The sequence below is a fragment of the Solanum stenotomum genome, chromosome 10, assembly GCF_019186545.1.
Source record: "Solanum stenotomum isolate F172 chromosome 10, ASM1918654v1, whole genome shotgun sequence".
Taxonomy (NCBI): Eukaryota; Viridiplantae; Streptophyta; class Magnoliopsida; order Solanales; family Solanaceae; genus Solanum; species Solanum stenotomum.
The window spans coordinates 8155944-8172671 of record NC_064291.1 but is presented as its reverse complement, the minus strand read 5'-3'; the positions used below and the strand labels follow the sequence as shown (position 1 = coordinate 8172671).

Genomic DNA, 16728 nt, shown 5'->3' with positions numbered 1-16728 from the left:
TATTGGTCACTCAAGGGGAACCTGTCCAATAGTTATAACTCATATGAATAAAAACTTCAAAGCTGCCTCAAATAGAAAAATCAACCATGTTAAAAGAAAGGAATCACGTCAGAGGAAAAGGTTGGGGAAGAAGAAAAAACCTAAAAATATTTTACCAATATGGATCAATAGAGATCTCATTCATCTTTTTTATCAATACAAAGGACCCAAGCTAATCTGGGTTCCTAAATCTAACCTTTGAATTTGTAGAAAAAGTGAGAAAGAGGCAAACAACATTCATATATGAACACCTGTTGCTCTAGACACATGATTGAAATTAGAAGAAATTCCTCTCACTGACAGAAGAAAATGATGGGATAATAATTTTGGTGGTGCAAATTCTTTTTGGTCAAATCAAAGAAGTTGAAAAAATAGGCAAGACTAAAGAACACAAAATTGAAAGAAGGCATCATGTTGAAGAAATGAACCGAAATCCACTCAGTATATTACAGTTATGTAATAAGAGAAACAAGCCTGCATGGTAATGATGACTTGTCAAGGATCTCCAAATAAATTATGAAGAAACATATGAAAGAAATAGGTCCAATCTATGCAATATCTCACAATTACAAACATGAAAAGTCTTATGAGGCGCACTAAGATGATCATAGTTTGGAAATTATGAGTCCATCAACTAAGAAGGGTGTTCAACCTAGAGAAACACTTTTAAAGGAACATGTTGAAACTTGGGGATGATTAAAATCACATGAGTATCCCTCAGTGGCTAATGAACATTGCGCATACTGCCTTTTAATATTGAATTTGATGCTCAGTCTTGTAAATTTAGTTGTATGCCTTTATACCACTTTTAAACTCAAGCTACTCTTGCACTATAACATTGTATTTGCATCTGTCACAAGAGAGACTTAGTAAAATTGGAGAAAAATTTATCATTATCCAGATATCAAAGGTATGTGCACTACAATTATTCATAATTTAATATAAAATCAATGAACATGTACATGTTCCTTTCACTTATCCCAAAAGATATATTCATGTCCTTTGTTCGATTTTCGGCGTTCTCTAAAAGGAATCTAATCACACTTTCTTGTGATAAAATATAACCAGATCTCTACCCAAGATAAAACTCTTCATATCAAAGGACTCTCAATACTACTAAACAAATATCTTATTAAAAGACTATTTAAATCCTATCCTAGTGTGTCTCTACAACTCACACCCTTCTCTTCCAAAAACTTCTTAACCAAGAAATCCTCTTTTTCTAAAATTGTGGAATAAAGTTTTATTCAAGAAACATGTATATGCTTGATTAATTACAATTTATGTTTCTTAATGACATTCTTGGAGATTCTAAGTGTGATGGTCTATCTGATGTTATGGTTGAGATGACTTCAGTAGATGACACCTCTGCTTTGGTGCCTTATAAAATAAAGGTTGTGGCGTAGAAAGTAGGTAGTGCTGGTTCTTAGGGGAAATCTGTATTGAGTGTGTCAAAAATTACTGAGGAAGTTTTAAAGGATGTACCTTGTGAGGGGAGTATTTTGAGGACCCTACAGTTGAACAAAGTTCAATTGTTAGGCTCAACTTAAGTGCATCTAGTGATGGGGAATCAATGGGGGACCCCTCTGTCGAACGTAGTTCTTCTATTGGAATCCACACAAACTGAGATTTAGGGTTGATCTAATAAATTATTATAGTTGGTTCGGCATCTGATGGTACCACGTCTAGGGAACAAATTGGGAGAACATGTTCCTCTACAAATGATGCTGAAGAAAAATTGTTCCTCTTAATGATGAGGAGATTATAGGAAAAAATGTAAAGATAATTCTCAATAAAAACGATCAAAGAATCAAGTCATGAACTATGTTCCTCCTAAGATTATGTTAAGTCAAAGTTGGTCAATCCGACTATCAGTAGTAAATGAAATGATTATGGATTACCTTTCTCTGAATCTCTTGGAAGACACTCTTGATGTTCGTACATTTAGAGTTGTGAACTTTTGGAAGTGGACAGTGCTCTTAGGCAAGGTGATTATTGATTTTGGGGATTAGATATGAGTGAACTATTGTTTCTCCGGAGGGCACATGATTGATTGAACCAGTTCCTTAAAAGTGATACAAAACTAAAAAAATAAGCTGAAATTGAAGTCATATGTGTCACTCACCAGAATTCCATGGACCAGCTGCATATGAACTATGATCTTGAACATGTAGGCTTGCTAAAGAAAAATAAAACACAAAGCTCAAGGCTGAGCTTGCATAGATCAAGGCTACCCTTGAAATTGAGAAGACTACTAATTTTGTTAATCCAAAAAATGTTTTTTGAGCTGCTGAAAGAGGACTTTTATTTACCCTCTCATGCCCAGTCTTTACTATTGCCTAGCCACTCTAGCCTTTGACTTTCCAATTTTTTTCCTCATCACAAGTGCTTGATTCTATCTTTAATGTTGATTACATTTGTGGTGTATATTCTTTTTTATTAATGCTAATATCAGGTTTGCGTTACAGGTTCATGTCTATCTCTTATGTTTGTGCAAATGCTTGTTATAGCTAACTAAGTTCTTGATTTTTAAGTGTTTGTGTAGGTGATATCCCAGTGTCCATGAGTATCGAATTTGCTTCTCTTAGTGTGGTGTATGTCTTCACGGTGTTTTATGATGTCAAAAGGGGAAAGTGCATACATGTCTAATATTTATAACCCAATTGTTCTAACTTGATCCTCTAATGTGTTTGCTTTGTGTGTTGTGCTTTAAGAAACTGACATAATACAAATTGATCTATTCACACAAGAAACAATGGTTTGTCATCATCAAAAAGGGGGAATTTGTTAGATCGAGAAAGATTTTGATAATTGACAAATAGAGGAACAAATTAAAGGAACCGATTGCACCGACATGTTCCTTTCAGACCGAATCCGATTGGGATAAGGACAATGTCAACCACGCGAATTAGAAGTTATAAAGCGGTGAAAGGGTTAATTTTTCAACAAGAAACTAGTGCAAAAAGGTTTTCTTCCATAAAGAATTCCTTCAAGGAAGAGGAAGCGTGCATAAAAAACTTACAAGAATTTCTAAATTTCACACAGATAATGAAGCAGAGTTGAAGTAGGAAAACATGTTGAAGTAGAGTTAAAGTAGGAAAAGGATTCTTCGTCTACTTAGTCTATAAATAGAGCAAGGATCTTCCAACGAAACTTGCGCACCTAAACAGAGAATTACAAGTGGAATACAATCAAATAGAGGGAGTTTATATTTGAGTGATTTTCGATTACAAAGTGCAACCAACACAAGAAAACAAGAATTGAAGAATTGATTCATAGGCTTATGTTTTATATGTAATGACCAGTAAGGTCATTTTGAGAACTAGTCCTCTCTCTTTCATAAAATACCCTTTTCGTAAATTTAAATGAAAATTTTAATTACTCTTTTAGTTACAATTATATAATTAATGGGGAAATTTTCAAGTAATTAATTTAATTTGTGGTTAATGGGTCAAGTCCATAATTTAGTTAAGAACAACTTTCACATATAACAAACATAAAAATCATATTTGTATGCTATAGCTATAGTTTGCATAATTGCGCTCCATAGCAAACACAAATATATATATTTCGCTATATATATACAAAGAAAGCAGTTGTATAATTCGCTATACATATACAAAGAAAGCAGTTGTATAATTCGTTATACATATATAAAAGAAAGCAGTTGTATAATCTGTTTCGGTATATATATACAAAAGATCAATTGTATAATCTGTGTTTGTATAAAGCGAGAAAGACAAAAGAAAGTTGGGCAGGGGAAGATTGTATTTGTATAATCATAAGTGTATAGGACGAAAATATATGCATTTGTATTTGTATATACAATTTTCTCTCGCTTTATACAAACACAATCGCATATACAAACACAAACGCAATGTATACATTTGTGTTTGTATAAAGTGAGAGAGGTGAATGAGAGTGGAGAGCGAGATTTGGGAGAATGGCAAGCGAGATCTGGGAGAGGGGAATGAAAATATATGTATATATACAACTAGTGAATTTGGCCGTGCTTCACGCAGTTAAGAAATATATATGTAAATTTATTTTTAAAAATAATTATGATACAAGAAATAAAAAATCAATTATAGAAATAAGAAAAATGATAAAATCACAATACAAATATTTTTGTAGAATTAGAGCTTGAGTGAATTACATTTTTATTATCAAATATTTTTCAAAATTAAAAGACTAATTTATTAAGAAAAAAATTCATATATTATGATGTTAATACATAAAATTCAGATAAACATATTTAAGGACTTGGTATTTTTTCTTATTTTTATCAAATGATAAATTTACTATCCGATGAATCTTTCTTTAATTAGGAAAAAATAAATGATGAAACTAAAAATAGGGGGAAAAAGAGATAAATATTTCTATTTCATTTCTTCTTTGATATTTGATCCTCTCTTTGTCCTTGTTTTTGCTCTTATTCATCATCGTCTAAATAATTATTTTTCTCTATTTTTTATGATCATCTAAATAAACCTCTATTGCTAATTTTTCGTATATATATCCTATATTATTATGGTAATTCTTTAGAAGTAGAAGAAATGAACAAATATAAATGGTTCTTCACCATAAGAAATACCTAAATATTGCGTATTTCAATACTTAATATGCATTTTTTTCAGCCATGAGTAATAAAAGCAAGTAAAAAGAGAAAAATAACAACACAATTTTGTCAAGTCCTTAATCACAAAAATAAAGATGATAAAAAATAAGATAATCAATGCAATTATTTTTTAGTTTTTATCAAGCACCCCTTCTATCCATATCCAAGAGTCTTTTCATAGAGTCAAACTAAAGTATAAATCTGATACTACAACAATAATATAGAATATCATTATTTTAAATATGGAATAAAAATAATAATCTTGAGTAGGAATCTAATGAAACAAAAAATATGAATTTATATAGACAAAATTGAAGAAATTAATATCATAAGGTATCTTAGATTTTGAAATGAATAGTTGGGGTTATGAATATGAAAATTTAAAGAAAAGAGTTAATAATATTAATTAAAGTAAAAGTTCAATTAGGTATAGGTTATGGAGATAAAAATTTTAAAATAAATAAAAGAAGAAAAAAATAAAATAATGAAGACAAAAAAAAAACTCATATACTATTCAACATTTGTTGGGTGTTTAAGTTTAATTAGGAAAGCAAGAAAATAAACTTCTTCTCTTTTTGTGTTTAACAAAATTGAAAGAGGAAAAAAAATACAATAAAAAAAAGAGAGAATATCTTGAAATATTAAAGTGGTAAATATTGAGACTTTTAATTTTTTGTAACAAAGAATAATAATGTGTAAATAATTTTTCAAACATTTAAGTATAACAATAAATAGAGGAGTAGTAATTGATATATTTATTTTTTGTACAATAATAAGTAAGTAGAAAAATATGGAAAATTATCAAAAACTTGAGGAAAAAAGATAAATAGAATCTTTGGCCAAAGAGAGGTGCAACTTCACTTCTCTAACATCTAGCTTATATTATATATAGATTTTTAAGTACAACAATATGTAATAGCTATGAGAAATGTACCAATAGCAATATACCTTTCAAGCATGGCAAAATTTTAGAGTATTGAAATCAAAACAATACATTAATGAATCTTTAAAATATTAAAACATTCAAACTTTATACTAATATGCTCATCTCTCTTGATGAATCTTTCAACACAATTAAACTTCTTTCTTCATTTTGATGATCTTGTACTAAATTAATGTGAACATCTCTTATAATGAATCTTTGAAAAATATATCGTTGATCTTATCAAAGTGAAGAACATATCATGTTACTATCTTTTCTATGATTTCTTATGGAAAAGTTGAAGAATAATTATTTTTAAAAAAAAAAGAGAAAAAAACTACACTATTAGAAAGAAAGAATGAGAAAAAAACTACACTAATAGAAAGAAAAAATGAGAAAAAAACTACACTAATAGAAAGAAAGAATGAGAAAATGAAAAATGAATATTCAACATCTCCATGATGATTGTAATTTATAGATTTGATAATCCATAAGAATAAGTTGAAGAGACATGTTATTTAAGTAGAGAATATAAATAGATGGAGGTTTTTTTGTAACTCATTAGATATAATTAGAATAGTAAATATGATTGTTTTTTTTATTTAATAAATAAAATATTTAATGAAAAGAATTAAGAAAAATATCTCAAAAAAATGAGAAAAAAAATAAATATGAATGGAGGTCATAGAGGGGTGCCACATCACCTTGTCTATGTTTCTCCTTTATATTATATATAGATTTTCTCTCGCTTTATACAAACACAAACGCATTTTATACATTTTTGTTTGTATAAAAGCGAGAGAGGCGAGCGAGACTGCCACCAAAACGAGAGAGGCGAGTGAGATTCCACCAGGGAGAGAGGCGAAAATAGCAATAGTTTGCTATATGGTACAATTAAATCAAACTATGTTTATATCATTTAATTTGAATTAATAGTTTACTATTATATACAATTTTTCCTTTAGTTAATACCTTATGTCACTTGGCCCATATGTAAAAACTAAATTAAATTAAGGGTGTGTTTGGTATTTTCGAGTTTTCTTATGTTTGGTTGGGTTAAATGTTTTCCAAATCAACTCATTCTCTTCAAATTTAAGGAAAATGACTTCTTTTCAAAAATAAAGAAAACATTTTCCAAAACTTTCCTCCAACTTCAAATTACAATTTTTTGTTGAAAAAATCAATTTTTTTTTGTTGAAAAAATAATTTTTTTTTATGAAAAAAAAATAATTTAAAGCTTATTTAAAAAAAATATTTTTCAACTTTAGTTTTTTTATCCCCATTACAAATTAGTTGCAGCTGAAACTATCGTCAGAGAGAACTCAACTTTGACGCCGACAGAATTGATGAAAACTTCTCCAGGTAGAAAGCTTAATCAAGCTTCAATATTACCTTTACATATACTAATTGATTGGGGGAGAAGAGAATTAATATTATTATTTTATAGTTGAATAGAGATTTGAAATTAGAAAAAATTGGGTTTCTGTGCAATAGGGGTTATTGAATTGGGTATGTTAAATTGTTAATTAATTATCTCTTGTAATAATTATAAAATAATGTAGATGTAGGAATTTATTATTATATGTTTGATTTGAGAGTAATGGGGTGACCCCGGTTGCACAATTGTGAACAAATACATGTTTGTCGTTTTTCTTTTCTTTGCTATTGTTGATGTTATTAAAAAGTTGGGAGACAAATTACATGGTTGATGATTAAGTAATGATTCTTAGGATTATAGGATAACGATTGGAAGAGCATGATGGGTGGGATTGGATTAATTACAAAGGACTTCACTTGTGCATAATATTCTATAGTTACGAGTCTTGATAAGGTTAGTTGGTATATGTTTATCTTTTGTGGTTGAACTTCTATTATACAATATCATATCATTATTCAAGTTTTAGATATGCCGAGATAGGTAATTAAATATTAGGTGTATAATATTATATAAATTAAACTAAAATTATGTTATTTGGAGGAATGAAGACTTAACCCTAGGCTTGAAATTTGGAGAATATTGAAAGTGTTGACATATTAATTGGCATCAATTTTAAGAACTTGATTATATATATTTGAGTGAGTTTTTGAGTCTAGACTAGACACATAACAATGTGGGTGTTGTTAGTCTCGAAATCTTATTGTGGTTATCTATTTGGATAGATTGTATTGATTTGGAAGCCAACGAAAGGGGAATGCTCAAGCTTCGGGGTGATTGCTCGATAAATTGAGGCAAGTGGATTTCTAAACCCTTGTTAAGTGCATAGAATCGTGTATTTCCTTGTGGTATATGTTGGAGAGTAGTGAGACTTGGTGATGGATTGACTTGTTCATATCGATTAATTCTAATGGTGAAAAGGGGGTAATAAAAGGCAATATGTTTAATTGTTGGTGTGTGATGTGTTGAGAATGGTTTGAAAGGCTTGTTGACACATTGTTGATGTTGTATCACGATTGTGTTGTTGTGAATTATGCATTATTATGAAAATTGTCATCTCCTCATCATTTGTGTGAACATGTCATTTGCATTGTTCTGAGACATGATTGTGACAAGTGTTATGTGAATTGAGAAAGAGTAAGAAATTAAAGAGGATGTACTATTTCGAGGGACGTGTCACGCGCCACGACAAATACTTTATTTCAAGGGACGTATCGCACGCCGCGATGGATTCTATTATCGAGAGACGTGTAGCGCGCCGCGACGAATGCATGGACAAATATGTCCCCTATAGCTCCCGAACTGAGAGACAACGGGTGTGTATCGTTAGGTGAGACATGCATCACTATACTTGACATTGCATCTCATTGCATTGCCCATCTTTATCATTGATGAACTTGATCTTGTGTATTACTGATCTTGTGAGTGCCTTCTGTGGAAGTTGTGATTGATAAATATTGAATTTGTTGTTGAGGTTTTGTAATTGTTAGAGTGTTGTTGTTGAGTTGTGTGCTATGTAAACTGTGAACTGTTAAATTAGGCTGGTTTTATGCAGGTTGTAGTTGTGGAGGTTCAGATGGGGTGTAAGGAGTACCCGTATTCTATTCCCTTAGCTTGTGTTTAGAAGTTTACTTGCTGAGTACCGTGTGGTTTGGTACTCACCCCTTGCTTCTTCATTTTTGTAGGTTATGAGCCCAGATCTTCATGATACTTTATATTCTCTTCTTTTCCGAGGCTTCCTGGAGATTTGTTAGGTAGTTGTTTGTCATCTCAGCAAACCTTCTTACTTCTATTTATGATCTTGTTATGCTTTAGAAATAATGTCATATGAGACTTGTATTTTTCTTTCAATTCTTGTATAATACATTAGAGGCATGTGCACGTGACAACCAGGTTTTGGGGGGTATATTTAAGTTGATTACAAATTTCTCCATTATTTTATAGTATTGGAATATTATTATCATTTTGTTTCCACAATTTATCGTATTGATTGAGATTTAGGCTGACTTGTCTTGGTGGGATATACGAGTGCCATCACGTCCATTTCAAGTCGTGACATTATAGTTCTTAAGTCAAGTTTGCTTGTATTGAGTTTTTTTGAGTTGTATCTTTAATTATTTCTAGATCCAGTGAAGTATAAACTGGAGTAGGAATAAAGTCTTCAAGTTGGGGCGACTTAAAGACTTGGGAACATAAACCTTGGGGGGTTTGTTTTGGAGTTTAGGAATTAGAGTTAGTCCTAGGATTGTAAGAGTTGTAATCTAAAGTCATAACTTGGAGTGTGGTCGACGATCTAGTTGGTTCTTGACGTCTAGGAATTAGAGTTTAGAATTCCTTAGGTTACATAGGTTTGCAATCTTTTGTTGAGGCACAAAGTTTAATGAAGTAGAGTTAAATCCTACAGAGGTGTAGGTCGTTGTTTTTTACCCTTTATGAGCCGGGGTTATCCGCGATAAAACATTGTGTCATTGCCTTATTTGTTTTACATAACGTAATTGTTGTAATCTGCAAAAGAACAAATAGAATATACATGTTCCTTAGGCAAATCTGGGGGGTCAATATTCCAACACTTTTGTCGCTCTATCTCAGGGCCGAGAACCCGTCGTTGTCTCAGTTGTGCTATCAGAAGCTCGGGGGAAGTCGAATGGAAGAGCACTTATTTAGGGGTGGACTACTACTTAGATGTTTTCACCAGTTATCCACTCCGCACTTGGCTACTCAGTGTATATCATGGGCAAAATAACTGGTATAATAGAGGTGCGTCGTTGTCACGACTCAGGGGTACCCCCTAGACGTAACACGATGTACTCGACCCCGAAGGGGTCTCATACAAGCCCTTAGCATAATCATAGACATAAGGTCATGGGAAAATAGTGCTAAATTTAAAACTTTTCTTTACAATCGAAATCTTTTATAAAATAATAGAGAATCTATAACACTATGTCTCAAAACCATCAAATTACTTGGAATAAAACTCTTGAATACAATATTAGGGACTTAGCCCTTACATAAGTCTAAAACATAAAGTAAAGACATAAAAGACATATGGTCAAGCCCTCGAATACAATGAGGACTCACCAATCTTCTTCTTCTTGATCTACTATGAACCTAGCACGGAGATGGAATCCAATATCTCCAAAGCCTACACTTATAGAAGATGTAGAAATATGGAGTCAGCACAAAAAGTACTAAGTACAAAAGCCATGCATAAAAATCCTTAAACATGCATAGAAAGGAACATTTCATTTGAAATCATGTTGTATGCCACTTTTGAAGATCATCTTTAAAATAGTTGGAGAATGTAGCTCATAAGACAAACCATGTACATTTCATCATAGCGTAAATGATATCATCATAATCACAAACATAGTCTCCAACATAGACATAATACATATCCCAATCTTCACAAGACATAGTCCATACACATAGTCACATACCAAGATCATTTCATCATAATGAAACCATCACATAAGTAACCTTAAGCTCTACTTATGCAATGCATAGATAGGATCCCATAACCCTATCTACACTAAGTATCACTTCTAGGCCACTATGATCATGCATAACATACCTTGATCTTATCCATAGCCAACACTCATAGACAAGGAGACATTCATGTTCATATCTTGTAATAACTAAAGTCACTCATAGCAACAATCCATATCATGCATACATAAGTTCATATATCTTCATAGCATAAGGAAACCACACCACAACCCCCTTATAAGTCTACTTATGCAATGTATAAGTGAAGTCCCATACCCCCACTCACACTAAGTAAAGCTCATTAAGAAGTCATAAGTATAGTCCATGTTCATATTCATGTTCATGTTCATAATTCATAATAAAGCATGCATAACTCATAATTATCATGTCATAAGGAAAACCTACCATGCCAACTCTCAAAGCCTACTTGCGCAATGCATGAATGAAATCTCATACCCCCATTCATACTAAGTAGAACCTCTTGTGGAACCATAGTAAATAACTCATGTTCTTGTTCTTGTTTTTGTTCATGTACTTATTCATGTTATTTGTTATATTACTTGTCATGTAGGAAAATATCCTTAACCGACATAGACCAGGTGAGCTACATGGTATCCGGTGTCATGAACCCACACCGAAAATAGGTGTTCTACTTGCCTAAGGTAGAACTAACATGCTTAGCTTATAGGTGGATCCACTAGCTAAGAACCTATGTGGGCACATAGTTATGAGATAAAGAGATTGCTACTAGAAACCCGAACTAACTGAGGTAAAAGGTTTCCATCTCATGATATAACTTGAATTGGGAAGCTGGACTTGCTGACGTAAAAGCTTCCATCTAATACTCATATCCACTCGGTGCTAAGCTTAATTTCCTTTAATAATCATGTTAAGTCTTTACTTAAGTTCATGTTTATGGAAAGGTGACCTAACACTCAAACCAATACAACATCATGGTAGCTCATGGATTCATAAGGTGAGAATGTCCTTTTAACCTTAGAATCATTAATATGTGAGTAAACCTTTCACATCATGTTCATGGTGTTAATGAGAATTGTCTTTCAATCAACACAACAACATTATCATAGTCCTAGATAATTCATGCATAGTCATGTGTAAGGGTAAGGGGAGAATGATCTTTCAACAACTACCACAATTATACAATAATCATAGGATCTTCACTTTATAAGTGAATCATGAGTTCATACACAATTTTTATCAACATGTACAAACCTTCATAATATGCCCTTCAAGTGCTATGAATCAACTCATCCCAAACATCTAGCATTAACACATTAGATAAGGGAAGATACCATGATTCAATAACTTAATCAACACCTTAGTCATATCATAGTCATGTTCATGCATGGGCGTGTGTGTGTGATTGTCCTTCCAATGACACAACAACAACACTATCATAATAGGCACTTTATACTCAAAGTATTAAAAAACATGCATATAATATCATAATCATACATACACCTCATATCTTGCATTCAAGGGTCATATTGAGTCAACACATCTAGCATTCAATATAAGAAACATAAATACAAGCATGACTCAAGTAGTCCATTCATTTCATGCATAAACTCACGTGATCATATCATAGGTCATGTGGGTGAAGTCCTTTCACAATAATGACATATACAACTCAACATACATCATAACATTCTTTCTTAAAGCCTTGACATACTTAGTTTATTCATTTTAGCTTTTACCCTTTAAGACCTAGGAGTCATATTCATGTTACAAGCCTTACTCTCAAGCAATGCCTCACATGTTCATCATGTATACCTAGTTCTCAAGGTAACCTAACCACATGCCTCATTCTTGATCAATTATGATCAAATAGAAGACATACTACCCAATCTCAATATTACACAACCATGATCCATCATATAAGCCATAATCAAATCAATTCATGTCTAGGTCATCTAATCTAAGGCAATTCATAAAGAAGTTCATCTAAACCCTCAATTTGCCTCTTTCATGACATAACCCTAGACTATATCAATTTCATTATAGGATCTTAGATTAATCAAGTATACATGTAGAATTACACTAAAATTATGCAATCTCATCATAATCTATTCACATCCAATCAATTGGACCAACTTGTAATCAACATTCATAATGTAAAGAAGAACCATAGCTAGGATTGGGAGACTCATGGATTCTTGAAGGATTTAAGTTAAAATCATATAAAATCAGTAATTCCTTCATAAACAAACATAATTCAACCTTTAAAATCAGCCTTGAAAGGAATCCATGGGGTTGAGTTGAAACCCTAGCTAATTGGGTTTTCTAGATTTGAGATGTAAGCTTTTGAAAGGGATCCTTAGGTGATAGCTTCCCAAGGATGAAAACTCCCATACCTTAGGTGTAGAATCCAACCAAATTCGTATTGAAAAGCTCCCTTCTTCAAGTTTTCCTTGATCTCTTTCTTGGTTCTTCAGTAGAGGTTCTAGAGAGAAGACTTTTGGAGGGGAGGTAGTTGGGTTTTGATTTGGGGTCTTGGGTTATAATGAATTAATAGGTGTTTAATGACCTAAAATACTTTATATAGGTGAAATAAACCCATATTAAACGACCCCTAATGAAAACAACTTAAAAATGAATTAACTAAATTAATCCACATGCTGGTTGTGTCTTGGGGGTGTGCTGTAGGTTCTTGGTTCATGACCTGAAGCTCCTCAACATGGTCTTGACCTATGCCCCATGACCTACGGGGCGTGGATCCATCTACTGGCCATAGATGGCCATCCGTAGGTCACACATTTGATAGCTTTTTGTGAACTTAGGCAGCCTTGGGGGTTAGACTTTAGGGTCCCCCTCAAGGACCCTTGGTTGGTCTTTAGTGGGGTCGTACCTTGACGTTTAACCCCTAGACACCTCAACCTAATCTCGGGAAGTCAATATACAACCTAAAACCAAACATCAAACTCAAAAGCTCACACGTAAGGCTCTAATTTCACCTACTAGTTTCTGTTAGGCTCTAGCTTGGTCTTACTAGTTTTCTAGGTTGTTACAGTCGTTCCTGATCCTTTCAATGCACAAACTCCCACACCGGATATGGACCGAACTATAGATCCTTAATTTACTTGAATCAAGGTGGTGGGTTTTTAAACCAACTATTAACAGAATAACACTTTTGAGTATTTTATACTAAATAATATGAAATGACATTTCTATTCAATTTCACATCATTTAATAATATCTATTTTAATTTTTTTATTTATCTTTCTTATATGACATTTCATTTTATATTATGTTTTTATTTATTTATACTATAATATATTGCAAGACTTTGTATTAACTGTGTTAGGTTATTTTGTTCTCATTTCCAATTTCTGTCGCTTATGACAAATTTTGAGTGTGGATTGAGTTTGAGACAGTTAGTGTTTTTTTTGCACATTTACTTGGACTTATTGATCATTATATTATGGAACCAATTCTTGTGCATATCATTATGTGTTTGTTGTGAAGATATATTTTCTAACACTTGTTCAGGGGGATTGAAGTAGTGGGTCGAGGATGGTTATATTTATATATAGCTCACTACTCCTTATAATTGAATGTTAATGTGAGTATCATGTTTGAAACAACCTTATATTATAAGGGCTACAGAGCTTGTGTGGTTGGTCCAATTGAACTTGTGAGCCCGATTTAATGGAGGAAGGGAAGGAAAAGATTTAAAAAAAAAAAAAAATAAACCTTTATTTTGAGACAATTGAGTTAATCTTTGCAACGAAGTTCCTATATTGTTGAATAAGTCTTCCACTGAGTATTGAGCTAGACCAAGGGGTTTAAAATTTGAATTAGAAAATAATTCAAATTTTATCAAATCATGATGCTTTTGATACGGCTTATGATGATTGATTGAATGTTCATATCAATCAAAGTATGTCAACTTTATTCGTCACGTTATTCAAATAAGCTCGTTATTTGAATAAATTTTATAACGAGAGATATGCTCTGAATTGTAAAATTGAGGATTATATTCGTCTCTTTTCACTTAATTATACCAATCAACCGCAATGAAGTGGTTGAGAATCCTAATGTTCCAGATTCAAAACATAGGTACATTACTATATAAATGAAACTTCATCCTTATTACATTACACGCAATACCTCAAATTCCTAAAATGCTCTTCTAGTCCCGAGCTTAATAAATAAGGCCGTGGTTAATTCTTTTTTTTTCTAGCCTTGTTGTAATAAGGGGGGATATTTTTTGCATACTGGCCAAGTTTATCAACTTTTTCGAAAATGATAAAAAGAAAGGTAGGCGAAAATAGAAAAAAGTTAATAGAGAATCAAAATCAATTTATGAATGAATCACGAAAGACAAAAAATATTAGATAATTCTTTCCATCTATTCTAGCATTGCTGGTATAGGCGACATGTATTCCACGAATTTAATTAAAGATGCCTAAAAGCTAGTCCGAACACCACATTTTGCTTCTTATTTAGGACATTTTTCTTCTCTTTTAAATCTCTCTCTTGTTTCAATCCTTTTTTTACATAGTTTTGTGCACAGAAATCGTAGTTGGATAAACCGCCATTACTCTCATTTCAATTCGCCATTACCAAAACTGCAATTGAGAATTCATAAAGGCACAAGAAAATCATGGCGGCGGCCGGAGGAGGAGACCGGCTGACTGATCTGCCGGAGGAAATTCTACTCCACATCCTCTCTATGTTACCAAACAGTAAACAAGTTGTTCGAACCAGCGCATTATCATCGCAATGGCGATTTCTTTGGAAATCCGTTCCGGCATCACTCTATTTCAACTCAGAAGATGATCTTAACTCTGACGAAGAAGAAAATATTATCGCTTACGCAGTTTCTGTTAATAGAGAGCTTCATTATTGGAGGTCTTGCGAGAAAATTAAATCATTTAGGGTTTTTCCTCATAGTTACGAGTTTATTGAACATGATATTGATTTGTGGGTGCACTTTGCTGTTAATATTGGTAAGGTTGAAGAGTTTACGTTGAAATTTTATTTTTTTGAGTCTGTAGATTTTGCGTATAAATTTCCTGAATTCGCGTATACGAATACGGTTTTGAGGAATTTGGTGTTAGGATGTTGCCGGTTGAGACCTTCTGGTAATGTGAAATGGAGTAATTTGGTTTCTCTTTCGATTGGGGATGCGGGTATGACAGAGGGTGTAATGGAAAAAATATTATCAGGTTGTCCTAATTTGGAGTGCTTGGAGTTAGATAAAGTTATTGGTATTCATCGTCTGGATATCAGCTCTGTGAAGCTGAGAAAATTGATTGTAACGATTTTTGATAGAGAATGTGGTGTTGATGATCAAGACTATTGCCTCGAAATTCATGCCCCACATATTCGACATTTAGAACTTCGGGGATTGTGTTGCGATGAGATACACTTTCAGCTGAGAGATGTGGCTTCACTTGTCACTGCAGTCCTTTCTTTAAATGTTCATTTTGTCGACCTTGAAGAGAATTTGGAGAAAGAGTGTAGATATTTGCAGGAACTTCTTCACCACGTTGCCAATGTCAAGAATCTTGAATTGGGTCCCTGGTGCATCGAGGTATGTTTTGTTTTGACATCGACCTTGAAGAGGATTTGGAGAAGGAGGGTAGATTTTGTTTTTTCATTTCGCAGACTTGTTCTTTGCTATTGAATTCATCAGTTTAGTAACATTAACAATATCACTACTTAGGATAATATTATAACTATGTTTGTAAGTACTAAAGAATAACATCCTCATGGCCTATTGAACAAAAAAATTACTCTATTTATGACGGAAATTGTGAGAATAAAGAGTTTACTATAGGATAGATAACATTTAAAATTTGGATTGGTTTGCAGTGATCATACTTATTAAGTCATGTGAATGGGTGTGGCCTAGTGGTCAATGAAGTGGGTTGAGCACCGTGACGTTTAGTTCTCAAGAGAGAAAAACATTAAGTGATTCTTCCCCCTTTGTTGTAGCCTTGGTTGACAAAGTTACCTAGTACGTGTTGTGGGTAGGAAGTGGCAATTTGCAAGTCTCCTGTGGAATTAATTGAGGTGCACGCAAACTTGCCCGAACACCACTTTTATCAAACAAAGTCATGCGAATGTGTTTTTCCAAACTTTATCATACTTAGGGGTCGTTTGGTAGAGTGTATTAGGAAAAATAACACATGCATTAGCAGTGTGTACTACTAGTACCTTGTTTGGTACTCTTTTCCAACCTATGTATAACTAATGCTT

The 16728-nt window shown here is 32.8% G+C and overlaps 3 protein-coding genes across 5 annotated transcripts in view; 2 read left to right on the top strand and 1 right to left on the bottom strand.

Annotated features, from left to right (window-relative positions):
- The window catches only part of LOC125878199 (guanosine nucleotide diphosphate dissociation inhibitor 2-like), a 225755-nt gene that overhangs the window by 197933 nt on the left and 11094 nt on the right, over nt 1-16728 (bottom strand). Inside the window, exon 1 of one of the 2 annotated variants that reach the window (XM_049559397.1) lies at nt 1807-1816. The exons of the other annotated variant lie outside the window; for it this stretch is intronic. The gene's annotated coding sequence lies outside the window, so the exon portion shown is untranslated. Of the gene's footprint in view, nt 1-1806; nt 1817-16728 lie in introns of those variants that run through there. 2 annotated transcript variants of the gene reach the window in all.
- Nucleotides 1-16728, top strand: part of LOC125878193 (F-box protein At5g03100-like) — a 28625-nt gene that overhangs the window by 8392 nt on the left and 3505 nt on the right. The window lies entirely within an intron of this gene.
- LOC125878197 (F-box protein At5g03100-like) overlaps nt 15020-16728 on the top strand; it is a 3587-nt gene continuing 1878 nt past the window's right edge. The window contains exon 1 of the mRNA XM_049559394.1: nt 15020-16060. Within this exon, the coding sequence (XP_049415351.1) occupies nt 15128-16060 (933 nt within the window). The 5' untranslated portion in view covers nt 15020-15127. The remainder of the gene's footprint in view (nt 16061-16728) is intronic.